This window comes from Ixodes scapularis, unplaced genomic scaffold (genome assembly GCF_016920785.2).
Source record: "Ixodes scapularis isolate PalLabHiFi unplaced genomic scaffold, ASM1692078v2 PGA_scaffold9__187_contigs__length_104089568, whole genome shotgun sequence".
NCBI classification, from domain to species: domain Eukaryota; kingdom Metazoa; phylum Arthropoda; class Arachnida; order Ixodida; family Ixodidae; genus Ixodes; species Ixodes scapularis.
Window position 1 is genome coordinate 91,833,538 of NW_024609884.1, and position 27,857 is coordinate 91,861,394.

The following is a 27,857-nucleotide window of genomic DNA, read 5'->3' on the forward strand; positions in this document are numbered from 1 at the left end:
CGTAGTAGTTTGGGGCAACATAAGGTCTGCAGTAGAAGCTTCAAAGCATCGTGAGCTCTCAACCTTTCATTACACTTAGGCGGCTCCTGAGCACGCGCAGGCAAACCACGACGGAAAGCAACGAACTCGTGATTAATGCAGAGATTTGCCTGCATATCTCATGACGTAACAGACGAATATGTCGAAAAGTTATAGAGTAGCAAAACTGGTTTAGTTCTGCGCCTCGGCTCCAAGCTGGATGGCACAATCGCAGCTCACTCAATTTTGTCGCAATGACAGCCAAATATCTCTCATTCGCGAATGGTTACCCCTTTACTGAATTTTTTCTTTGTCTTTATTGTCATCTCGACGTTACGACTCAACAAATTTCCCGCTGAACAGCTTTTCCTTTTCAACTTGTCGGCGCGTTTGTTTAGACGAGTGGTTCTCAAATGGGGGTCCGCAGAACCGTTGGGGTCCTTGAAGTCCTTCTTGGGCTCCCCGAAGACTTAGACCGTCAATCAAGCAGAGCAGTAAAAATTTATTTTTAACTGATACTGATTGACCTACAGAGTTGAGTACTAACCATGTGCACTGAGGGAGAAGGGTTGCTTATTCTCCGTTTCGGAGCCTCAAAGTTGGTTTGGATGCATTTTGTTTTCTTCATTTACACGTTTGTTATAGTAATCGTCTATTACCCCCTCCTCCCGCACGAATGATGGGGTCCCCCAGTCACTTATGTTCATCGAGAAGGGGTCCCCGGAACACTAGTGGTTGAAAACCACAGACAGTCTGAGCTCTTTATGGAAGCGAAATTGCGATCGAGTGTTGTTTAGATCCGGTAGCCTTCAGCGGGATCCATGCTACAGCAAAAAGAAGCATATAGTTCCGCTCGGCACCATAGCACGCTTGACTGTCGAATATTGTGGCCAACAGTAGCGAAACTTACGGTACCTACAACAAGAACAATAGACGTCAGAGTGCGTTCATTAAACGAACTGCTTTATCCTCACTCATTTTCTTTTTAGGGGCGAAGCTCCTTAGGGTCAAGCCTTGTCTATCCGTCCGTCCGGCCGGCCGGCCGGCCGGCGTCCGTGCTCACATAAAAAGAAAAACATGTTTTCGCAGTCGACAGGATTCGAACCTTTGCGGGGAGACCCTATTGGATTTCTAGTCCATCGCCTTAACTACTCGGCCACGACTATGGGACGAGTCGGGGCTCTGAGATGTGGTAGTAACTCAAGAGCTGGGGATGTCATGTATGAAACGTTGCATGTAGCCGCTCAACGTCTATACAGGAGAGGGCGCTGCGGTCAAATTCGTATATAATCGCGTTAAACTTTGCATGCATTGGCTCAACGTTCATAGATGAGACCGCGCTGCGGTCAAATGCTTAAATGTGTATGTAACCACGTTCCATACCACACATTCTCTTTCTGCAATGAACCGTTGACTTAAGCGGTGGAGATGCGTTCCCACGGCTTCTAGCGGATCCAAGCTGATCCGCTAGAAGAACCACTGGCTCTGCATTTTACCTACCATAAAGCAGTAATAATGAAGTCGAAACGCAACCCGGAACTCAGCACTACCTATGAGCAATAAAAACAAATCAGCACCATCAGCACTACCTATGAACAATAAAATCAGTACCATCAGCACCATCAGAGCTTCGCCCCAATCAACATCATTCACTGCGTGGATATGCGGTCTTTTTTTTTTCTTTCTTTCCAAAGGTGTGAAACGACAAAGCAGAATCTTCTTAGTATCATTCTCAGAAATGTAAAAAAGAAAACACGCCTCTCCCTGCCATGTGACCTCAGAACACACTCGATGTCCTTCCGAACGTATCGCGTGTTAATCATTAGCGTGACTCTACGTAATATTTAGGCCCCACGATGATTCGGGAGCTTTAGAATTATAGGGTCACGAGGGACTCGGATCGTCAAAAGTATGTGACGAAAATAGAGTTGTAGTTTTACGTATCGGAGCAAACGCAAGCACCTTGGCCTTTGCGTTAGCGTTGCGTGCTCTACACTGCGCATAGGCATATGTCATACGCACGCAACGCAGCGAGCTGCGCTTAGGTACGCTCGCTATCGAATTGTGTGTGCGCACGCAGCGGCCCTCTGCGTGCCCTACTCGTTGCTATCGTTCCCGCAGCACAGCGCAAGATTCCCCCTGTTTAAAAAGGCAAATCATACCTCCAACTGCTCGCCGTATTTGTTCTTGCTCGCGTGAGATGAAACGTCGTGACGGCAGTGTGCAAATAGCCTCAACTATTTCCGGCTCTGAACTAGACGGCGGGTTTCGCAGTGTTTGCGAAATCAAATATACGCGGTATCTTCTGGAAATGGCCACTTGTAGCAATGACCGACTTAATACACTCTTATGAAAAAAGAATAATGAGTAAAAAATTAGTTAATAATCGAGAACAGGAAGAGTGCCGGGGCTACCCTATAAAGGTCGCCACTGACTTTGTTGCAAAACAAAAGAGGGCGAATAGTTACAAAATAAACACTCACGCAACTCGTAAGGTGAAACACAGCGAGAGCTGAGGTGTGACATCGGAGCCGCTAAGGCGTCATTTCGGAGCAGATGGACTGCGTGAACGGTAGAGGTGTCAGCGCACACCTTAGAGTCCGCATAGACGTTTTGTATGAAACCGAGTAACCGAATTCCATAGTGTTTTGGAACCAATGAGGGTTTATTAAGTAGAGAGCATTTCAGTTGTCTGCGTAAGAGGGAAGCGTGTTTTCGTACGTCATTTCAGTACAAATAGTCGTACGTGCTAAACATAGAGCACCGAATAAACTGGGACACGGAAGTAGACAATACGATGTGCACTCTCAAATGAAGGTTTATTGAATCAAACACTCTAATAATACCATCTTTCTGGATAATCGTTTAGAAAATAAAGCTATACCTGTCAGGAGCATTGATGGGGCATTAACGCACCTGCTTTCCATTTGCTTTCTGATACAGAATGCATCGTAAAAATCTAAGGCAGTTTTATCTACGTATCTCCCGATAAATGTCGCTTGTGATAATTCCGGGTACCTATTCGAGTGCACTGCCAGATTGCTCGGCGAGGACTGTTTTGCTGACCATGCATGTTATCTTGCTTGCAAGTTATATTGTTATCAGCGGCCCGTGTCATATATTGGTGGAGTTCCGAAAATCGCTCGCGTCAATATGGAACGCGGTCGACGGCGCGAAACGGCGAAGTATCCCACTAACTACCACCGCTGTAAGTCGGTGCAAAAATGATCAATCACGTTCACAGCCGGCATCCGGAAAGAGATTCGCAACATCTGTGTAGCAACAGGATTCGCGGCATCGGATTGCCTGACTGATACCGGCCTTTGTTTGTTTGGAACAGTTTGCGTGAGCACAGCTAGATGGGGCTAGAACTGCTTGCGTATGCGTTCGCGATCCGCTGCACAAGAAGTGTTAGATTGAAGCGCTCCGGTATTTTATGTTGTTACGGCGCTGGCCGTGCTAGATCACCACTGCCGTAAAAAAATTACAACGAGTGAAATTTAAAAAAAACGCGGCTTCATCGCTGAGGTTTTAACGCAGATTGTGATTTATCAATTGAATACGATGAGAAAACTATCACGAAGACCCGCCATGAAGGCCCGTCACAAAGAACCGTCCCGAACGACTGTGACGTCAGGAGACACTATGACGTCATTATAACGTCACCGCTAAGTCGCAGTGATGTCATGAAGACGTCCGCATGACGTCAGGGTGATGTTTTAATGGAATTGTGAGGTGATAATGACGGCGTTATAACGTCACCGTGGCATCCTTAGTTATCGGTGACACCTTTTTGCCTGTAATTTACATTGCAATGGGGCTATGCATATGTAGAGGGGGCTCAAACCCAGTCAAGCCGCACCCTTGCGGCTTTTTGTCTGAGCTCCAGACATGATATTTTAGTTCCTTGTTCTTTGTGATGTTAAATAAACTTTGATTTGACTTTGATTTGATGTGGGTGCCATGATGACATCACGGGACATCATGAAATCACTTCACACCATGACATCACGTGACGTCATGATTCGATGGGACACCGTGACATCACGTGACCTCAGAGTCACGAGACTTGATGACATTACGTGACACACGCGCACAAGGATTTGCCCAGTTCGTTCATAACACATTCTGTGCTCCACAGTTTTTGTAAGCATGATCAAGCTAGTGCTAATATCTGTTTTGTCTTTGCCCTCTTCAAGCCAGGTTGACTAGACGCCAGTGGGATTCGAATCGAGCATGACGTACACTGCGTGACGGATTTCCATTTTTTTACCTTTTAACTTGGAGCACAACGGAAGCCACATGCACGAGAGCACAGCCTCGAGAGGTGCTCATTCTGGTTGGTATAACGTGCAGCGAAAGCAGCACCCATTGATACTCGAAACCCTCGCTTCGTGGTTCACAGTTATCCTGCAAATTAACGCATCAGATCCGACTTGTCCGTCATGACGGAAAAGTCACGTGATGCGGATGTTTTTCTGATCCACAGATATTTTTCTGTGGATAAATTCGTCGTGTAAATAGGCTCTTATTACGTCTTTCAATAGCCAAAAAAAAAAAACGTTCATGTTATTATACTAAATGACAACATACCTTCCAAGCTTGAAGACATTGATCCTCAATCTAAAAAGCTGTCAGAGTTGACGTTGCTACAGAACACGGAGACAGTCAATGACGGCGAACCAAAGAATGATCCAAGCGAACAACAAAGCTCAGATCACGATTGGACCCCAAAAAAGGCTATATGCGGACGTTTCACTTGCTCCTAGTCCCTGCAAGAACTTTTAACATCTAATCGTATGCTGATTTTCATCATTCGCCGAGTCCCTAGTACTGTTCACCCAGGTTCGTTGTCATGTGTTTTGCAGGGAAGTCAAGTCACACACCTTTTCAAGTGCTGTTACGCAATTATATGTGTTCAGGAGAAAACATAAGGAGAAAAGCCAATGGAGCTACCGCCTTTCTAAATCCCTTCGAAATACAAAAAAAATACAAAAAAGAATAATATGGATATGCGAGAAAACCTTGCCAGTGTGCGTGGTAGCAAGGCTGCACGTGGAAGGAAAGTTCTCGCTACATTCTCAGATATCAGAGAGTTTCCGTAGATCGTTTCCGCTTTCCCGCAACGCTCTCCATAAACCGCTATGATACCTGAAACTCTACAGTCAAGGCCATCGGCGCGCAGGCGCAGTACCAGCTTTTTCGGTGCGGAGGGCTTAGCGGAGGGGGAAACGCGGTCTACGAAAGCTTCCTATTGAGTTCAATCCCACTGACGCTCCTATTACGGACGGCCGCTGTACCGGCGCGCGCTCATGCAACCACCGATGAGCGATACACATTATGATCCCAGATCTCACTGCAATGGGCACTATACACCTTTTCTACGTGGGCGCCGCCATCTTCAATTCTGGAACTTCCGGTATGCGTGAAAATATCGCCTTCTTCTCGCTCGACAGTAGAACGTGTTACCATTTTAATCGCAACCCTCAGTCGTTCTTGTTATGACCAGTGTTGTACGGAACGGCGTTCCAAGAAACGGCGTTCCTGGAACGCGTTCCTTTTAGGGGGAACGAAGGAACGCCGCCGTTCCATTTTCCATCACTGGAACTGGAACGGGAACGCGTTACATTTTTACTGGAACGGAAAGAGTAACGGCGTTCCTTTTTTCGTCCAGTGGGGTAATTTTTATTTTGTTTCTAACAGGGAAAGTATGAAAGTACAAAAACATTATATTTACGAAGTGCAGGATCTCTTTAACTTTTTGGCTACCAATCTTATGGATTATTTTGTGTGGTCCTCGCCAGAGCCGTATATGTAGAGAGTTCGGTCAATGGGAGGCGCGGGCAGAGTCGGGGCGTGCGGCAGAGTCGGAAAGAGGGCTTGGCATGCTCTCTTGACCAACCAGAAGCCGAAAAGAATCCCCTAGCGGTGGTGACGGCAAACAGTTCTGATCAAAGTCTATGTTCGTATATGGTTTTAATAAGCGCGTAAGAGTGAAGTGTAGTAACTCTTCGCGGCTGAAAATAAGGTGCACGTGTTGTTTTGATCATGATCATGCAGAAAGATGTAAGAAACGAACGCGCCGCGCAACCTCTGTTTTGCGCAGACAGACTGTGACCGTTCGGACGGCAGATTCCCGGCCCTCGGCGCTTGGCGTAAGAATCATGTCGATCGTTCCGCTAGTCGCACTCTTCCACCATCATTTTGGATTAACGTGATTAAAACATCACGTGTACCATATTTTCAGCCATCGAGAGTTACTCCAATGCAGTTATCAGGTTTGTTTCTCGCGACCACCGCCAGGGTAATATTTCAGGCTTCTGGTTGGTCACATTTGAATTTCTGAAGACGCCCTGGAACACGCCCAGCCCGCTTTCGGCCAACGGCGCCTCCTCATTTGTCTCCTATACTTGCCAACGAATGGCCAAACTCTCTACATTTACGGCTCTGGTCCTCGCTTGCTAACAGTTACGGGTGCAGGAGAGCTGGTGGGCATTGATTTTTTTTTTTAATGCCCGAAACTACGGTACAGAAAGCAGAACTTTTAGTCGTAGGAAAAGACAAAGAAAGAGGGTTGTTTGAAACTCAGCTACTTTCTTTGGTTCCACGAATCCTCATACACCCAGAAATCTTATTCCGACTACAGCAATTTTTAACTTCAATAACGAGACCTACAATTACAACAAGATCACAAATTGCCAGATATCGGACACACGCTTGTATCCCGAACACTATTCACTTAAAAGATACACAAAGAATAATCTTTATTCCTTCTATTGTCCCCCACCTTCAATCTGAACAACAAATCCAACCTTCACAACGAAGTATTTGTAGCTTTCAAGACTGACTTTCCAAAAGTCCTACCCTCTCCTTTACTTGCTCGTCTTGTGGACAGCAACATCGAGAAGCAACTGTTGTTAAGTTCTAACACGGGACTCTGTTAAATTGAAGCGTGTGAGGTTGTTGTAAAACGCTCGTGCTATCTTTGGTAAAAGTACATTTGGCTCGTCTGAATTGTACACTACAAACATGGACACGGTTAATAGCTGAGATTTTTAACATGAATATATCAACAAATGAAACCCTACTTCCGCGTGTTTTCTACTCCTGGAGCCTTTCCATCACGACATGCAAACTCGTGTGTTGACTATTTATGGTATAGATAAAAAAATACAAAAAACTCTGCTTGATTTAACTAAATATGGTAATTAGCAAAATATACAAATGTAACGTATATGTAACGATGCGTTCCATTTTTTTAACTGTAACGGGAACGAGTTCCTTTTTCACATATGGAACTTGTAACGGGAACGCGTTCCAAAAATCAGAAGGAACGAGGAACGAGCTTTCGTTCCTTTTTTTGAGGAACGTGTACAACACTGGTTATGACCCTTCTACACTTTTTACTCGTTCCGGGTTGTAATTTCTTGCTTTTTGTTCGGAACGCATACCGGATAGAGGGAAAACGTGGCTGGGTGCGAGGCTAAAAAAAAAAACGGTATATGCAGAAGAGACCTAAAAGGCCATTTCAGGACAGACTGACATCCGGCTGCCTAAACATCGGTGCAGCATAGTATTTAACTTTTCTCTAGATAAGTGGGACGAAGAAGTGAAGACTGAATAGGGCACTCCTTTTCTCACCTCCAAGACAAGATCCAAACATCCAGCAGCTCCGAATGCTGCAGCCGCTGCCAGACCTCCTATTGTGATCTTCTGAAGAGGTCTGCAAAGCACAAGACCAACATGTGAACGCTGTCGCTGTAGCATTTTAGACGGCCACTCGCCTTCGCAGTTACTCGCGGCGCCACAAAGATGGGTTCTATTTGTGGGATCTTTTCCTCAAACAAAGTGTCTCAGAGTTTGCCAAAATCAAAGGACGAGTACGATTTTGTTATCTAAGCTTCAAATTTCTAGAATAATTGCAAATCCACCAAAAAGAGCGCCGGTCCGTCATCGGGTTGCTGTCGTAGCAATAAATGTTGAGGTTGATTGGGCCAAATTCGAAAATAACACATAAATAATATAACTAGTTTCGAAGCGTTTTCACTGCACAGATTTATGGCAAATACATGTTTGTAGGTTATTTTTCCCATGGCGTAAATGAAGTAGCTTCTGTAAGTGAGAGCTGTGGATAAATTCTGAGCAATATACAGCATGCAAAACCCAAGAGATCGGCTTCATCTCTCTAGACAAAGTATGGGTAAATATGACGGGTTCTTTTTAATGCTTTTAAAAGCTACCAGTTTAATGTAATAGTTTAAATAACTTTCGGCTGAAAAAAAATGCGGCACTTGGATATAACTTATATGTAGGATTCCGCGTTTTCGGAGTTTATTTTTTTCTAAAATTCAGAGGGTGTTTTTCAGAGTTTATTTTTCGTTGCAAATTCGGAGTGTATCGGAGTATATTTTTGTGAAATTATTATTTCTCCGAAATTGGAAATTTGTTTTACCCTATGTTTTTTTTTTTTTTTTAATAAAAATAAATTATGTCTGTGCAAAAACGTACCCTAAATTCACAAAGAAAATTAGCCGTATCGAAAGATATTTCTGTAGCTACATGCTGCATTGGCGCCCTTGCAATTGGCGCTATTAACTGTCACACACAAATCTCGAAAAGAAGTGTTATTCAATAAACGTCGGTAATTTGAAATAACTAAGCCATTGGTTGCATAAAACCTTCAGCTTCCCACCCATCCTCTGAAATCTAGATGTTCACATCATTCACTGTTATAAAAACACAACCCCTTCCTCTCTATAAAAACAAAAGTAATATGCTTAAAACTGAAAACAGGAACAGTTGCTTTTGTTGTGGTTCAGAAATAGATTGGGCAATTGTAATGAACGAACCTTGATGAAATAAACGGGAAACTCCTTTTTTTAACAGTGAAAAGTAAAACAAAATAAAAGCTGGATTGGTCTTTTCCCAAGACCGCTAACACTGCGCTCTAACAAAATTTATTCGTAAAATACCGCCTTTGGTGGCTTTTTATTTTGCCATCGCGACATTGAAATTCAAAGTTTTTCGGGCAAATTAAAATTCTCGAAAATTTTACCGGGGAGTGTTTTTCGGATTTTATCGGACTAATCGGAAAACATGGAACACTACTTATATGGCACACTTCAGTATTTGTGTTTTATTTTTTGCTTTACAATGAATTATTTAGCAAAAAGATAAATGAAAAAAAGAAAAAAAAACATCTGTGCTGCTAGCCAACATTGGCGAAGTGTACGTCACAGAAATTCGCTTGACGTGTGCATCAGAAGAAAAAAATCCGGTGCATCATTTCAAAATATAAAATACTCAAACACGTGCAAAGTTTAGAGAAACTAAAACTCTGCAAACTCTACTCGCCTGTCTCGTAGGAGAGTGTGCATGAGCAAGTGCGTTACTTACTTGTTGAGAAGGTTACAGCGTGCAAATAGGGGGTAGACTATGTAGGCGAAGAAGGGCACAAGAATCAGGATGAGGAACGGATTGACGACTTGCATCTGGTCTGGTAGAACTTGCAAACCAAACTGTGACAACAAAAACGTATGTATTAGAGATCGAACGCTACTACACTCACTGACAGCTTGAGAAACGCGGAGATGACATCTAATTATCGCTAAGCAGCCAATGAGATTGCCGCATCAGCCAATCAGAACGCCCAAGAACTAATCGGAGAGCAAGAAAGGTAATCAGCCACGCCCTGCCTTTCTTAAAGATCTCGGTGACTCTACGACACCTCTTGAGATGACGTGCCCACATTCATATTCGCGTCGTGAACCACTACGGCGTTCACATTTCCTTTTTAGAAATGCCCGTGTTTCTTCTTTGACGCAGAGCACTCGGGCAGAGAGCTCAGTGAGTGGCGAAGCCCCAAGGGGTAAACATCGAGACTGCCGGATGTGATACAGAAGCAGCTTCGCGTACTCACGCCATGCTCACTGGCACAGCGCAGACTGTTTTTAAGTCTATAAAAAATATAGACACATTTTAAATCTCGTCATTCGCCACGCTCACTTCGTTTATTGAAGTGGTTGGCTGTCAAAGTTATCTGCGGGGAAGAAGCGCGGGCATTTTCAAGAGTGTTAGGATACAGAAACGCTTATGCATTGTAAACGTGGCCACCTATTTAATTTTTGAGAACTTGCAAACGGCTTGTCCTCACTGTGGTAAAATAAATTATTGGTGAAAGACGACACAAATAGTTAAAATCCTATCTAGTACTTTCCCATTTTTGGGCAACATTGCAATTGTCTTCTTGGACTCCATAAAAAAAAAAAAAAAGTTTGAAGTAAAAGGAACAAACAATTGATGAAAGACGTCTCAAATTGCTTCTTCGCAATTGGCGGGTGTAGTGTCATTTAATCACTGTCCGTGACAGAGCAATATTCCTGCAACTTCGCACGGTTAAGCAAACTATTTAGTCTAAAATATTACAGTAAACCTGTCACGGCATTGTTCGCGGCTATTTTTGGAACGCTCGCGTCGCTTGTTCTGAACGCAATGTGGCGAGACCAGTGCATGTTGCCGGTTCCATAGGTTCCATGCTGCCTCGACGTGCGACTCGTACCGCTATGTTGATTCCGCGTTCGCACTCAACACATCCGACTAGGGCTAACTTAATAATACCGCGTGATGTTTAGTTCCACCTTTTAAGCAAACAATAATAATAATAAATCCCCACTCAGCACTGTGAAAGTAAAAATAAGTGAAGAACTCAGACGTTCCACACCAATCCAAGAAATCGGTACAGCACCAGTTCGATGGACAGGAGACTTCTCGCAAAACTCTCTAAAACGTCCGAATGCAAGCTTATCGACCAATCTTGGCATTGCACAGGTTATACTAATATTGCAAATATACAAATATTGGCAATGTTTACCGCGTTAATCAACACAAAGAAAACACTGATTGGTGCTACAAAAAAATTTAATAACTAATCAAACTCTTTTTCGCAGGTAACCTAAAAAACTAAAAATTATAGGACTCCCAAAGTCGAAAATGTTACTCACAAATTCTCCATCCATTTTGTTTGCCTGGAGTGTCCACTGGGATCCCTGTAGGTAAACAGTAGTTCAATAGATATCAGAACACTCTATCAAAACCGATTAAATCCAAGAAATTGGCGATAACCAGCTAATTATTATGTCACTGGTGTGGCATGCTTGCCGAATGTACTCGCGTTTACGCCACCCCCGAGTTCGGAACGGGAGAGCCAATCATAGGGGTTTGCGACAGAACTCTCTAAAGAATCTGGAGTGTCTAGTTTCCCCGCAAACCAGTTGTGAGAGCCAATCACTGTACCTCACGGAAAGAGCTGAGCGTATCATGACATATATTTAGACCTAAAAAATAGTCTGCACCGTGGCACTGAGTATCGTGAAACGCCATGCTTAGCGTTACATAGAGCAACAGCTCTTGACATGTGATGAGCCTCCTCATTCGCGAATCTGTAGATTGCAGCAAATGGCTCTTAACTGCTTTTTGGTAAAGTATGACGCTCCAGATTTCAAACGGTTAAAAAGGAGGCAAAGATAACCTTTGAGGCGAGTGGCTTCCACGTATTTCCCGCCAATTTCAATATGCCACATGAAATTAAATACGAGATACTATGTAATTCATTCGTTCACCATCACTTTAAATTCATTTCCTGCCGTCCACCGCATTGAATAACGTTATCCCGAAGGAATCATTTCTTTATTCTAAGTGTCCTTTTTTTTAATTTATTTCAGTCGTACAGAAGCAAACAGTATGGTATTTCTTGTACACCTTTTTCATATGCCGTAAAGTAAATAAAAGCTTTTACAATATGTAAATTGTACAGCTGTAGTTAATAAACTTGAAAACGCAACTCCTGGAGAATCTGAGAACGTAACAGACTTGTGCCTAGCTCCAATATCCTACTTTAGATACTTTATTTCAATTGCTTTAGGTAGTAATTTAGTATCCTGCAAATACATCAGATTGAGAGTATTTGCTACTGTATCTTAAAAACATTTCTTAGTATCTTGTACTCATTATCGCAAGTACATCTTTCAATCTTTAGAAAAACAACTTGTCCCAGAAATATTTGACCAAAATAGGAAGGGGCACACCCCAGTGCAATGTTGAACCGATTGCAAACCTGAAGGGGAAAGGACGGAACACAAGACAGAAAATAAACCAGGACCATATATGCAGACTCAAAAAGTCAACGCAACAAACAGAAAGAAATTTGGAAAAAACGCCAAAACAATACACAATGTTTTTTTTTTTGTTTGTTTGTTTTTGCTTTTTTATGTTTGATTTTGCTACGGAAAAAAAACTGGCTCTTTCTTTCATCAGTCTGGCACTCCCCTGAACATTGTCTGTGGGGAACGGTGATATCCGAACATTTCATTAGGATAGAAGAACAAGACAGAAAACAAGCTACAACCAGGATGAGTTCTCAATATGCAGAGTCCTTCTAATGTTGTGCGCCCTTCAGAACGAGCTTGTAAAGCTTAGTATCGGGAAAAAATAAAGAAAGGGACGACCGCTTCTCCGAGTCCCCTTGTGCTTTACTTTTATAAGTTTCCTCCTATCGTCTGCCGCGTTTGGGTAACCTACCTATTCCACTGCGTGAACGTGAACACTAGCTGCGCTAAGTAAAGCGACGCGCTCAAGATGTGCATCATAAATCCACCAAAGATGTGATTTTCATTGTCTTATATATAGTATCTTGTAACACTCACCAGAGATGTTACCCTTTGTACTGGAACTGCATAGAATAAAATACAATTCTGTTTTGTCTGCTTCTGTTGATAGCAAATACTGCAAACGACTTATTTATCGCGGGTTCAATATTTCGCGATTTAGGTCAAAGTTTAAGTTTTGGAATAATTCGCGGGTTCTACTTTTCGCGAAGCGGTGGGGTTCCAATACAGATTCCAATATGTTTACATATTAGAGGAATTTTTCGCGGGACCTATTTTTCGCGAATCGTAGGTGATTCGCGAAATGCGCGAAAATTAGGTCCTCGCGAAAATTAAGTCGTTTACAGTACATCATTATGATGTTCCTGAACTCAAAACAGATTACGCAATTTGGAAGCATCTTCAAAAGTATGTTTACATTTTTAAGTAGTTGTGTTCTACTCAAGATATTTAGCAGAGAAGTAACCTGAGTAGGGCTCTAAATACTTTATGAATACTCTATATACTTTCGCCCAGTCTCTTGTCCAACATTGGAACGTATACCGACTGCGGCTTGAGAAAGAACGTCGCATGTAGCAGAAGATTAGTATAGGCACAAAATTTCACGAGATGACCCAAGTTTGAAGAAAATTCCACATCATTACACGCATAATCGCCGAGTTTGCTTGCTTAATTTAGTGCGTGTAACCAAATCCATATTCGAACACGAAGAATCCACCAATACGCAGGGCGTCTAAATTAAAGTGCACCAAGCTTTAAAAAGAAAACTGCTTACTAGCACCTTGTCTCCAACAGCCTAAGAAACGCAGGGGTTGGTGAGCCCCGAGCAACTTATTATCGCCCCAGAGCCAATGAGAATGGGTTGTGGCAGGAGTCGACAACAATGCCAAACAAGGAATCACAAAGCCTGAACGTGATATTTAATTAGCTGGGTTTTTAAAGGGCCACTCACAACCCCAAAATGTATATATTTTTATGGTTCAGTCATTACAACAATAAAAAAATATCGATGCTGGGTTTGCCAGTGGACCTCCAGTATGTACTAATCATTTTTAATTACATAGGGTTGTCCAAGTCACCACACTCTAAAAAAAAGTATGTGCGTCTGCTTTCACGCACAACTCTCGGAGAGCCAATCAGCGCAACTTACGGAGGCAGCTCAACCAATGACGATGCCGAAACATATGTTTAGACCAAAAAACCGCACTCTAAGTAGTGACATTAAGCAATGCAAAACGTCACGCTTGCATTGCTTAATGTAACAACTCTCTCTGCGTTTTTTGGCCTAAACCAGGGTGTAACATAGACAGGTGGGGAAACGAAGGCCAAATGAGCGACCGGACTGTGTCCCCCTCGGTTTTCTCTTCTTCTGTGGCGCCATCTATGTGGAGCACCGCGAACTCTCACTCCGGGTGGGCGACCGGTGGCGACCGGCTAAACTGACGGAAATGATTTCTCGTGGATTTTCAACTGTCGTGCTTTCGGTTTATTTTGCGTACTCTCCCATAGAGTTCCATGCAAATCCGATTCCAATTTTTTTCCTCTCGCCGCAGCGCCATCTGTCGCAAATCGGGGGTACCCGCCAGCAGACGAGTAAACAATCCGGTCACGGCGCTGCGGTAGGCTTCTATGGGCCGTTTCCCCACATGTCTATCTTACACCCTTGTCTAAACATATGTTTCGGCATCGTCATTCACTGAGCTGCCTCTGTAAGTCGCGCTGATTGGTTCTCCGAGTGTTGCGCGGGAAAGTAGACGCACATATTTTTTTTAGAGTGCAGGGTCGATCTAAATTGGACCGTAAAAATCGACGCCTGCACGTAGCAATCTAAACTTTTCGGCAAAGGTGTAATTTCACAGGTCTGTTTTTCCTTGTAAAATTACAACGCGTAGTTCTTTATCTGTAAAAAATAAGGCCAAGAAACTTGCCAGGGTCTACGCCGTCGGCGGGCAGCGACTCAGACGACAGGGGTTCAGTAGCGGGGTGTGTTTGGCGTTCGTATTGGTGGATAGCGCTACCTCCTTGTCGCGACGGATCGCGACCACCGTGGTTTATTAAAATGAACATAATCTTTTTGAAATGTACCTTCGGATAAAAAATAAATGCGGACAATAAAAGCAAAAATTAAAGTAAAAAAAAAAAACGCGTCTGCGTAACGGCGGCGCTTTTGCTGCCAACGTATTTCGTCTGCGTGTCGTCTGCTTTCCTTCGCTGGCCGGCTGCACCTTCGGACGCTGCTCCCGACCCCATCTCTCAATACGAACGCGAAACATACCCCGCTACTGAACCCCTGTCGTCTGCGTCGCTGCCCGCCGTAGACTCTGGCAAGTTTCTTGGCCTTATTTTTTACAGAAAGAGAACTACGCTTTGTAAATTTACAAAAAAAAAAAAAAAAAAAGACCTGTGAAATACATTTTTGACGAAACGTTTAGATGGCTACGTGCAGGCGTCGATTTTTACGGTCCATTTTAGATCGAGCCTGGTGACTTGGACCACCCTATATATTGATTTAGGCTTAATATGAAACGGGCTGGCACTTTTGCTAGAGGTGTTCTACGTCATAAGGTCTTTTTAGCTGGCGTGGAGCGCTGGGTTATTTTATTATGTTAAGATTGGTGCACTTTAAGTGGAACACCTTATACTAAATGTTTTAAACACCCCGATACACTCCGTCTTATAAGTTCTGTAAAGCGTTGTGAAAGTTTCAGGCGCGAGAGCAGAACTGTGCCAAATGCTTGGTCTATGCGAAAACTCGAACACGGAAAGCAGCTTCAAAGAAGGTTTGCCCCCGCGCTCATACCTCTCAGAAACCAATGCACAACTCTCGAGATGAAGCACAAATTAAAAACTCAAAGAATTCATTTTAGTTCCGCAAGACATACAAGCAAAACAACACCAAACCTGGTTAGAATACGCACCTGTTGGTCGAACAGAGCCCAGAAGATAGGAAGCGGTACGTATAAAACGAGGACATGAAGTAGATCCTTAATGTCTGAAATCAGCGATTTCTGTAAAAATAAAAAAAGATCCATTAACCGGTTACATGCAGAGGCCGTCTCCCACCGCAGCAAACTTGAAGAAGGAGCAGTAAGAAATATCAGATCGAAATCCTTAATCGGCACAAGAATGGGCTCATGGAACAAAAAAGAGAGACAACACCGTGTTTTCAAGTCTCTCTGTTGTTATTGTTAGTCCCCTTCTCATGCGGATAGCGGAGTTGAAATGAGGTGACCGCGCACTCTGAACAACGCTTCATGGCAATACCCTGTTACTGACAGTCTCGTTTGTGTCCATCTCATCCCTTTGTCTTTTTTTTAAATGCGCTGTTTTACTATTTCACTGTTATGTACCAACTAGCACAAATTATTACCTTGCTTTTAAATGAACATTTCCTTCCTGATTAACAACTTCTCGCGAACGAAGCAAGTAATTTCACAAGACGTTGCTCACCAGAGCGCCATCTTCTTTTAACAAAGGGCGTGTTATTTTAGTGCTCATTTCTAAGCGAGTGTCACGAATCTATGTAAAGAAATTATAATACTAAAGCAACGGTGCAGGCGAGCTGGTTCAATACTGACATGGTAACCCTGGAGCCGGAAAAAAGTAGGGACCTAGGACAGACACAAAACTCCAAGCACAGCTGCGTTTGGAGTTTTGTGTCTGTCCTACGTCCGTTCTTCACCACGGCTCCAGGGTTGCCATGTCAGAGATTATAATATCACGGGCAGTCCTCTTTAAAAAAGACTGTCTGTTGGCGGGAATCAAACTAACGACCTCTCTCTCAGTAATTTCATTCCATAGCCCCTATGCTAGCGCAGCAGTTTTTAAGCAATCTGTTCGCGTGCCACAAAAACTTGGACGCCCCACTGGTAGGAGTTATCAAGTGATCACGTAATCACTATAGGTTACGTGAGGACGTAATCACAATAGGTTGCGTGATTGTGTAACCACTACACGCTACAGTATCGCGTAGGCTATAGCTACGTGACGCAGAGGTATCACGTGACGTCATTTCATGTGGTCCCTTGACGTCATTGCACGTGGCCCCATAGCTTTATTATACGTGTTCAAGTGACGTTCGCGGCTGACCTACGAAGGGTACAAACGGCAGCTCCTCGTAGGTCAGTCGGAATAAATTGAGATCTCGACTTTCAAAGAGAGATGAAGACACCGTCCCCACGGCACCAGAATAAATTTAAATTAATCTTAATCCTACGAATAAGGTCGGAAGACACGTTATGTGCAGCGTGTCTTCCGAGCTTAGAAAGGCTCGCACATAAACACCCAGGGCAGCTCCAAACACGCGGCACATTGTCTCCGGACATTATCAGAATGATTAACATACTTTCACTCTCTTGTTTGTGTTTTTATTTTATTTATATTTATATATATATATATATATACGCTTATATGCGACGTTTAAAAATCGTAATGAGCTTCTAAAGTGTTTAGTTCATTAGCGGGCATTGTGTGCACTTCACGCAACTGTCGACCCGCGTCCCCTGTACTGACGGAAATGGAGCTAGGTGAAATATAGAGAGATAAATTAATCACGACAAACGGCCGTCGAAACGCAAAAGTCGGCTGATGCAGAACTATACATAAATAAAGAAAAGACTGCTTATAACTCACGTCGTATTTGTCTTCAGAGTAGTCCAACCAGTGGGCCTTCTTCTCTTTGGATTTGAACCGTACAGATACGGCATGCTGCGGAAACAAAACAAAAAAAAAAAAGAGAGAAGGAAGAAGCCGACTTTGCAGGGTCCGCCGTAGCGCGAGAAACATAGGTCAGTAATCAATCAGAGTACAGACGTTCTTCTTGCATGAGCTACCTGAGTCGCCACCAGTCGGCGGGCCCTTCGAGCCGCCATTGCTGACCTCCAAATTTGACGGCGCCTGCTCTTCCAGCCTCCAGGAGCCGTCGTTTGCGGCCGCTACCGTGCGATGGTCGATCACAATGAGACGCGTAAAACACGTCCAGCGCGAAAACACGTTCAGTGGTAGCTTGCAAAAACTGCGGTGGCGACATTAACGTCAGGCACCACGCTGCGTGCACTAAACATGGCACACTGGTGCCTATGGAGGACTGTCTATATTTAATTGCAGTTTCAATGCTCCGACTCTAATTAAATGAAGCACGAACAACGCGTTGTCGAGAATGGTTCCTTTGACACTTCGATGGCTGTACCATCAAATCACCGATAGTGCGATAGTCCAGGGGCGTCATTAACTACGAAAGGCATGTTAATTTACGCACTTCACACTGGATGTCGTCAGTTCCCGTGACTTTTACAAGCGCCAGAAATCGTTTTGCTTGCGCAAGAAAATGTCATGCAACTTTAGGAGGTACATCCTCTTATTTTTATACATAGTGTATAAAAATAAGAGGATGTACCTCCTAAAGTTGCATGACATTTTCTTGCTCAAGCAAAACGATTTCTGGCACTTGTAAAAGTCACGGGAACTGACGACATCCAGTGTGAATTCTGTCAGTGATTATAGTAATCACTGACAGGATGAAAACGACAGGGCGTCTCTTTCGGATATCCGGCTTCCAGCACAAGGTTTGTTGCCTCCCGTCGTGCTTTGACCACTCGTTCATGTTCGAAGCTCACGAGACGCGAGTGTTAGCGAAGGTATCGCTGTGAAGGCATGCAGGACAATTGAAAGACCTCCCTTCCCTCCTTATCTTATCAGTGACACGAATATTTGTCACGTTAGGTTAGATCGTGCAAGCAAATCCGACAAATCTTAGATTTGTAAACATTGCCGTAGAGCGTACGCACTGCCTTATCACAAACATTTGACGACCGCCCGCTCTCATATGATTCGCACATATTACAGTGATGTGATATTTCCGCCAACGCGCTTACTCTGCTGCATTCTTGTACATTTTAGCGAAATGTGAAGAATTTGGGCCAACATTGCGCCTTAAGATCATTCCACTTTTTCAATACAGAAGCTGATAGCCCAGGCGTCGGTACACGACCGCTTAGAATAACGTACTATTCTGGCAATATTCTTATGTCAACGACTGATTCGCAGTCTGATGCTATTCAATAAATACGGATAAAAAAGACAATACATGAATTAAAAAAATAATAAATCGCTACCTGGGGCATCAAATGTACGAATATATAAACACAACGTAACTCAATGTACACAGGAAATAAACACGAAAATAAAGCTCTGGGGGTGGCGGGTACGTCAAAAACGCACTCCACAGACGGGAATGTCCACTCGCGCTCGAATTTATATGTACAATGATGACTCACTGTATTTCTAGGATTGTTTTTCTTGTGTCACGGTCGCTAAATATTTGTAGTTTGTGGTATTGTTGTAATAGCTGAGTGGTGATGTGTTGTATAGTTGTGTTTATGTATTATTTATTAACCCACACCTGTTACACTCCTACATAGGACTGATACTATGTAAAACAAATTTAAAAAAAAAATGTGGAGGTCAGCCATGGCGAAAGGGTCATGTCATGCAAGATGGCGACACCCATGCAGAGATGCTATAAAGCGTCCATACCGAGGTCAATGTGAGTTAACTTACGAATATGCATCCCATGACTTGTACAACCACATTTCCAGCGGGTGGGACCATTTTGTACATGGGCTTTCCAATCACGAACAAAACTGAAATGGAATGGACGCACCCATGCGTTGATCGGGATTGCTGAGATCGCCTTATTCCTCTTTCCCGTCTTGGGAACGACATTTCGAGCTACAGCGAACCACCGTAACCCCCGTGTCGTGTGATCAACGTTGTGGCATCTGGTTTCATTGAAGCATTTCGTCGGATTTGTTAGGCCTTTTGTTTCAACCGAAGCATTTGATTTCATTTTGATACCAAAAAGATTGGGTATCTAAAAATAAAATCCGAAGCTTGACTGGTTCAGTTCAGTCGCACTTCACGATGCCCCCCTCCCCTCTCAGCCCATTTTAGCGACTCGGAGAAGCGTCGTCTTGAGGTAGCGTGTAAATTGAAGTGACAAGTGTATCGTACACTGCACAGATGTTAGAATGGAAGCTGTATAATTTAAATACGACACAAAACAAGACGCTCGATATATGAGAGTTCCGCCCGACGAACCTGAGCAAGAAGCCATACTTGCGAGCCCGCTCATAAATGCATGGCCGGTACTTTAAAGCGGGGCAGGTACTCACCGAGAGCAACGACCATCAAAGCTGCCGGAACGCCGTAGGCCAGCGGGAAGCAATACATCTGCCCCATACATTTCTGAACTGAAATAAAACAAAAAAGGCTGCTTGTAGGCACTCCGGACAACTGCCGCATTTATAGAGGCGCCCAGTAATCGTGTCCTCGTCCAACGAAGTAACTCAAATATTACCTCGAAGAATGGGTGTTATAAACGTTGACAGCAAACTTCCGGCATTGATGGACAGGTAGAATAACGAAAAAAACTGCTCCAGTTGCTTTTCCTGCAAAATAAAAGCGGTAAGATGCTGTTGAAAACTTTCATGTGTCGATCTCGCTCCGACACGGGTGGAAAATGAAAAGCGGACAAAAGCTACTCTGCTCTTCGTCTTTTTTTTTTTTTTTTTGAAGGGGGGGGGGGGGGGTATTTTGGGGTATTTTTGAGCATGGGCGTGCATCAGTTCACCTACGCAATAAGTCTCCTTTCAATAATACCCCCACGGCAGCTCACAGACTCACTCATCGGTTTATTTCTGCAACCTGAGAACAGAAAGATGTCTTTTTCTTCTCAGCCTTTCAAATACAAAGCGTTTGGTTTTAGCGAATTATGGAATGTTACGCAGACAACCGCTCATTTATTTGATTCCTCACTCTCGTACGGACTTACAAGAACGTCAAGAAATAAGTACACCCTCCGAAAGGCCTGCACGCATACCGCCTCGCAATGCCCTCGCCATACCAACCACTGATCAGCTATACAAGGTGTGGAGATCGAAAGGCGTGTGCAAATCAAGATGATTTAAATCGTGATTTAAATAACACAGTTTTTACTATGATGATTTACATCAAATTTTTCTCTCAAATATAATCCCAAAACATAATTTTATTTAACGTTCGTCTATCATTTGATGCTTTCTATGTGCATTTGTTTTGTGTTTAAATCAAAACATCATCGAGCGATAAAGTGTTATAGCAGGTTGAACACGAACAGAAAGCGGTGCTAGCAAATCAGAGCGTTGAACTTTCTTTTCACCGTCCACTTCGTTCGTCAATTACATAATGCCCTAAAAAAAAAAAAATCAAAAAGCAGCAAGAAAACAGAAAACATCAACAACAATGAAAGTAATGTCCTATTGCAAGCACATCAGAGCACACACAAAAAATGCAACTACTGTTTTCCTTTATTAGCTATAAGAGTTATGGTGTTTTTCTTCTGGTATGGTGGCGCTCGCATCAAAGTTTCTTAATTAAAATGTACTTTACAAATATGATCTAACGGCAATTATTGAATCCTCATTCTTTTCGATGATGAGACGAATTTATCACTCTCTCATATTTAAAAATGCATCTAGTGATAAAGAATTATTTGTCTCAACCAGATGAATCTGATCTAAATTAAGTAAATCAGATCTAAAGCAACTAAGTCGGATATATTTGCTTTTTTTTTTTTTTAATAAAATAATTTTTCCCACCTGAGAACTGTTTATACTATAGGGCAGTAAAAAAGAACAGATACGGGTCACGTGCTTCTAAAGTCCTTTGCGCACGGTGGACTTATAAAGTAACACTCCCTATCTGACAATGAGAGTGAAAAAGCGCTGACACATACCGGCCCTTACTGCCCGATCTCGCCTGCTTCAATTATTCCGGTTAATATGATACTCTCATATTCTTCTATTTATAAAAGAAGGCAAGATTGACCAATTAAGGACGCAATATATATACTCTTCTTCACTGTCCCTTTCGGATAGGTCTTGCCTCTTATGTCGAATAAGGCACAGCGCGCGAATTGCTTTAGGAGCACGTGACGTCTATCTGTTATATATTTTCTTTCCCTGACTTGTTTGGTTGCAAAACATGTAGTATGTGCCACCACCTGATGTCTTCAGAACAAAGTTTAGTTGTAAGCCAGCTCAGTTGTTTGTCAGTCTTTTTTAACTCCGTCCGTGTCGCTGGGCTGTTTATACTTTTAATATTGAAGCAAGCAGCCATTTGTCTGCGTTTTTCGACTTATACGCGTTTTTTTTGTGTCTTTTCTATAAGTATGCACTTGAATTGTGCAAGACGTCGGTCCTATCGACATTTGCGACAAAAGAGGAACAGCAAAGCATTGAAAGCGCTCGGCCTGGTCTTCCAGCGCTTTGAAAACGGTTCGAAACCATACAGATATGCGGGCTTATAGTTTGTCCGCTGAAAGTGCACACTGAAGTGCGACTAGTCCGAAGGTGTGGCGTAGCAACTTTCTCGTGAGCCGTTTCAACTGGTGTTATAGAACGGTGCGCCTTGTTGACCGGAAAAGGTGCTCGACCTCAAATGGCCATGCAATCTCCACTGGAGAAAAATGGATGCATGTTTGCCACTGAAACGGCATCCCGAGTGCATTGCATGTATAACGAAGATTCCTTTTTTTTTATAGAACATACGTGCTTTTTTCTTCAGTGTGAATAGAGGCACTCGTTCATTCCCAGAGTACAGCAAACAAAATAAATTCGGTTGCCATATTCCTTCTAGGACGAGTCCCACTTGGCTCAGGTGGCCCAACCGCCATATTTGTCGAAGCCTCGATTGACCAAACGAGTTGACCGACAAAAACAAAGTGCGGCGGCAATCAACGTAAAATGTTATTTTTCCTAATGTAAAAAATAAAACGCGTCGATTTTCCCGCAGAGAAATCGGTGAGAGAATGAATGTTCTTTACGGTGTTTGCGTCATGCTCAGTGCCACATCCAAATACATTTTCTAATACTATATTTTTTTTTTAGTTTTGTCATTTGCCAAGTCACTCTTGAACACTCCCTGGCTAAGCGAGAAATTAGACTAGGTTTGTTTTTAGTATTCAGTCGTGCACCGACGAAACCACCGGACTGCGTGAGCGCCTCATGCAAGTTCAAGCACACGAACTGCACCACTGATGAGCTGCAGGCCGCACGACAAAAAATGTAAAGAGGCGATGAAGGAAGCGTTAGAGCGCATGCATTCTTTACGCGTGTTTATCTCCATATGAGGCTTTTTTTTCTTCTTTTTTTCGAGGAACTTGACTGCCGCCAAGCCAAAATAGATATAAATTATCGCGTATCACCAATCTCTTAGCTAAGAAGTAGTTGCTGTTGGAAAAGAAATGTCGTGGGCACACCGTTACGTTGCCAGTCATCGTCTTTCCCATGCTAAGAGCGAGTTCCTATTGTGCCCGTCTGCAGTCTACGGCACGTTAATACGGGCCTTTTGCTTAAAAAAATTATATATATATATATATATATATATATATATATATAGCGCAGGATGCCGCAGTCTACAAAGTAATGCAGTCGCACTTCGAAACGTTGTTGGAGTTTTAAAGCATATGGTGAGTCGACGTTTCGGCCTGAGGCAGGCCTTCTTCAAGACTGGTTGGCAAAATCGGTTAGAGAGTTGTTTTCGGTTTGCACACCCGGATCGCGTCACGTGTCAGATCACGTGTAAAAATGCTCAAGTAAAAAATGCTGCTATACTCCGTCTCACTCTATGCCCGGCCGCAGCAGACGCCGCCAGCCATCGGAGCCAACCAAAGGGGCCTTGGCGCCGACATGCATCCCGTATGCTCACGCTTGTTCTTGCTCCAGGTTTCCGCACTCCTTCATGAAACCAGCGCAGCACACAGCCCCGGGTACACCTTTGAGGCCCAACGAAGAACCGTGTCCTTCCATTTGTGCTCCGACGACAGTTTCGTTTTCGGACGATCGGCTGCCGTCAGGATTGACCATCTACGAAGGAATCGTCTGGCAACGGGGGACCTTATCGTCAGATTCAAGCTTTGAAAAGGGGCGTCACGCCGCTTCACCGATGGGGCTTGGCGCCGACGTGCATCCCGTATGCTCACGTTTCTTCTTGCTCTAGGCTAGTCCTTTGCGTCATAACACTACCTGTCGTAGTTCAAATCCATTTCTTTTGTCGGTGCCTTGCCCAAACAGTGTCAAAGGTGTATGTTTGTCCTTTGTCCCTCTTGTTCCCCTTCTCCAGGGATTATTTTCATCAGTCTTGTTTAGCTCGCTTGCACCTTTGCATTTAATTGCATTATAATTACAACCTTAACTTGCAAGCTCCACCCTTGTTGGTGTTAGACTGGTGGCAACTGATAAAACCCGTTTGCTCCACTGACGTCTAACCCCTGGTTAGCTCAGTTGGTAGAGCGCTCCACCTGTAATGGAGAAGTCCCGGGTTCGATACCCGGACCAGGCGGATTTTTTCGGTCGCTCACCAGTCACCTAGCTGTGTTTGAAGATTTATGTTTGTCCTTTGTCCCTCTTGTTCCCCTTCTCCAGGGATTATTTTCATCATTCTTGTCCAGCTCGCTTGCACCTTTGCATTTAATTGAATTATAAATAGATATAGTTATCGTTTGTGATTTTTTTTTTTTTTTTTTTTTTACGTGCGGCCTGTTTTTGAGGGTGACGAGTCACGCGTGAGACGACGCTTTTTTTCGTTGTAATAAACAAAGTCTTCACAGTGATATTTATTTTATTTGCTGTTTCAAATTTGTGCGTGGAAGACGGGAGTATTTTCCCTATAAAAATGCGAATCTTTCAAATCGCAACACAATCAATAAGAAAAAGTATAGAAAGCTGTAATAAAAAAAAGTCTGAATTTGATCGCAGTGTGATGCGATGCGATGAAAAAAAAAAGGATAGCGCTGTTCTCACCGAGCAAGAAAGAACAGAACACATGTGCGCAGTCACGCTGTGTTTCGAAAGCGCGCTTTGGGCACGGCTCCGGCGTGTCGACGTCCCCCGTGCATCCAAGAGTGGACTAATCCGGCAATCACGACCCCAGCGTGCTTACGCTATCGAAGCGCCCCGTGTCGCCTTATCGCCGGCCAGGCCATCGCTCTCTTGTGTCAATCTTTTGTACGGCCGACTGTACATGTATGACGAAAGTTCTGCATCAGTTGTGGATTGCAATCGCTAGCAATTACAAAGCAGTTCTGTGGCAAGAGCCGCATTAGTAAACAACCTTACGTTTCTTATCGTCAACTGCCGAAGTATAAAAAACAAAACGGACAATCTTTCTGGTCTTATCTCGGTCACCACACCCGATGCCGTTATCGGAACCGAATCATGGCTTGACGCCTCTCTCCTTGACACGGAAGTATTTCCTTCGAACTATAACGTTTACCGAGCTGATAGACATAATCAAGGTGGTGGTGTATTCTTGCTTGTTAACCAGAACTTACATAGCTCTCCAGTAGACATTAATGGTGTGTTTTGTGAAGCAGTGTGCTGCAAGATTTTGATTTCTCAAGGTGAATATTTGACGGTAGGCGCGTTCTATAGGCCTCCGTCGAGCACGGCGCAGCCTCTTACGTCGCTGTACAATGCGATGTCCGTTGTAGCACCGGGAAATGTAGTTTTGGGTGGGGATTTCTACATCCTGGAGATGTATCTTGGGTAAATTATCATCCCGTTACGACTCATTCGTCGTGTCTCTATTCAACGTTTTTAAATGTTGGTAATGAATTTGATTTCTATCAGTTTGTCACTGAGCTCACCAGAACCAGTGCCAGCCGATCAACTGTCTTGGACTTATTCTTGTGTAATAGGCCGTCAACTTTCACCTCTGTTTCTGTAATACCAGGCAAAAGCGACCACGAAGCAGTTGTAGCGACAATACAATGTCCAAATGTATTACGATATAAAAGCCAACCAAAAAAGGTTTACATGTTCGGCAGAGCTGACTTTGATGGCCTAAGTTTTGATCTCATGGATTGTTTACCTCGGTTTGAGGTGCAAAGTGTATGTACCGATTAAACGCAATGTGGAATTTATTTAAGGATAAGATAAATGAACTGCTTGACGTTTACGTACCAGCTAAGATAGTCAGGGCGAGACGCCAGCAAGATAAGCCTTGGATGAGTCCGGAAATCGAACGTTCAATACATAGAGATAAGCGTATTTTCGCACGGTATAAAAACACTAACGATTCATCTACACGCGGTCATCTTAAGGAGCTTAAACGAAAGCTCAAAACTAAAATAAAAAAATGCAAAGCCTGATTATTTCTCCTCGTTTGGTCAATAAATTAAAGATTGCCCTAATGAGCTGTGGAAATATGTTAAATCTCAACGAAAGGATTTGGCGGGTGTCCCTCCACTTGATTGACAACGCTCTTGTAACAGACGACAGCTTAAAAGCAGCCGCATTCAATGGGTATTTCAGGTCTGTCTTCTCAACTTTAACACCTGCGCCTCTACCGCCAACTGTTGACGTAATTAATGATGCTATGGACGACATTACCTTTGATCATAATGGCATACGTAAATTATTAAGCAATATCAGACTGGGAAAGGCCACCAGATCGGACGGAATCCCCAACATAGTTTTGAAATCATGTGCTGATATCGTCGCGTCATGTCTTATCATACTATACTCAAAATCGTTAGAAATCGGCTCTCTCCGTGATGTCTGTAAAACCGGAAATGTAGTTCCAATACACAAGAACGGCGAGAAAAGATGTAAGTAACTATAGGCCAATATTACTAACGAGTGAATGCTGCAAAATAATGGAACATGTTATCTATTCAAGTCTTGCGCGTCATCTAAATAACCATAACTTCTTTTCTACAGTCCAGCACGGTTTCCGCCAAGCTTTATCATGTAATATACAATTACTCAAATTTTATGACGACCTTGCTTATTCGATTGATAAGGCCTCTCAAACTGATTGTATTTTTTTTGGATTTTAAGAAAGCGTATGTAGTTGACCACTCGCTTCTGCTTCACAAGCTGCGTAGTCTGAACATCGATACAAAAGTCGTGCAATGAATAGCAAATTATCTCGGTGACAGGAAACAACGTGTTGTAATTAACGGAATTCACTCATCATATGTAGCCGTAACATCGGGTGTACCACGAGGTTCAGTTTTAGGCCCCCTTCTTTTTCTAATTATTATAAATGATATTACAAACGGAATCTCATCTCACATCAGGTTGTATACGGACGATTGTGTTTTGTATAAAGAAATACGCGGAGATGTTGAACTTCTACAGAGTGACCCAGATAGCATTTCTGGGTGGTGCGACAGATGGAAGATGTTTCGTATAGTAGATCGAAATGTTACCATGTTAGGTTTACAAGAAAACATGAAGTAGTTCCTTCAGTTTTTCTTCTAGGTAACCAACCTTTGGATCTTGTTACTGAGGCAAAATATCTTGGAGTGCTGTTGTCCAATGATTTGAGATGGAATGATCACGTCACGGGTTTATGTTCTAAAGCTAGCGGCATGTTACATTTCCTCCGTCGCAACTTTCGGCAAATTTCTGCAGACCTGAAAGAGGCTCTTTATTTCTCGTACGTTCGACCGATCTTAGAATACGCGTGTATTGTGTGGGACCCGCTTACGCAAACATATATTAATCAAGTAGAAAGGATTCAAAACCAAGCAACTAGATTTGTTTCAGATAATTATAACTTGAGGGAAAGCTCATCAGAAATTAAGCGCACACTGGGATGGAAATCTTTGCAGTTTAGAAGGAAATGTCTACGTTTAAAGTTTTTGCACAATCTTTATTATGGGAACACAGGTCTAGATAAGTCAAAATATTGTATAATGCCTTCCTACATTTCCCGCAGGGTAGATAATTCCAAAAAATTCGAGAATTCTGTGCAAGGACTGATGTCCTAAAGTATTCGGTTTTTCCCCGGACGATGCACGAATGGAATACGCTCCCGGGTGCCTAAGTAGAACTTTCTTCTGGTTGCTCCTTTTTTGACACTATCACGTTGATGTAAGGTGACCATCATTCTTTGCTGTATGAATTTTTTGTTTGTTAGCACTGTACTGAGAATTTTGTGTTTTTTTTATATATATATATATATGGCATCTTCTGTATATTTTGCTGTTCTGCGCTATTTCTCATGTACTATCCCCCCACCCACCTTTTACTGTAATGCCCACTGGGCGAAGTAGGTAATAAATAAATAAAAAATAGAATAAAAAGGCCGCGTCAGTTTCCGTGACCCTCGTAACGGAGCCCAGGAACA

At 43.2% G+C, this 27,857-nt stretch overlaps 1 protein-coding gene across 2 annotated transcripts in view; it reads right to left on the reverse strand.

Annotated features, from left to right (window-relative positions):
* LOC8041128 (solute carrier family 15 member 1) overlaps positions 1-27,857 on the reverse strand; it is a 340,827-nt gene that overhangs the window by 44,570 nt on the left and 268,400 nt on the right. For both annotated transcript variants that reach the window (XM_040218270.3, XM_029975228.3), the window contains 8 exons: positions 20,038-20,128; positions 19,853-19,930; positions 19,239-19,321; positions 17,313-17,387; positions 15,599-15,688; positions 11,019-11,063; positions 9,415-9,536; positions 7,660-7,741 (listed from right to left, as the gene is read on the reverse strand). In XM_040218270.3, coding sequence (XP_040074204.1) covers positions 7,660-7,741; positions 9,415-9,536; positions 11,019-11,063; positions 15,599-15,688; positions 17,313-17,387; positions 19,239-19,321; positions 19,853-19,930; positions 20,038-20,128 — 666 coding nt within the window. The remainder of the gene's footprint in view (positions 1-7,659; positions 7,742-9,414; positions 9,537-11,018; positions 11,064-15,598; positions 15,689-17,312; positions 17,388-19,238; positions 19,322-19,852; positions 19,931-20,037; positions 20,129-27,857) is intronic.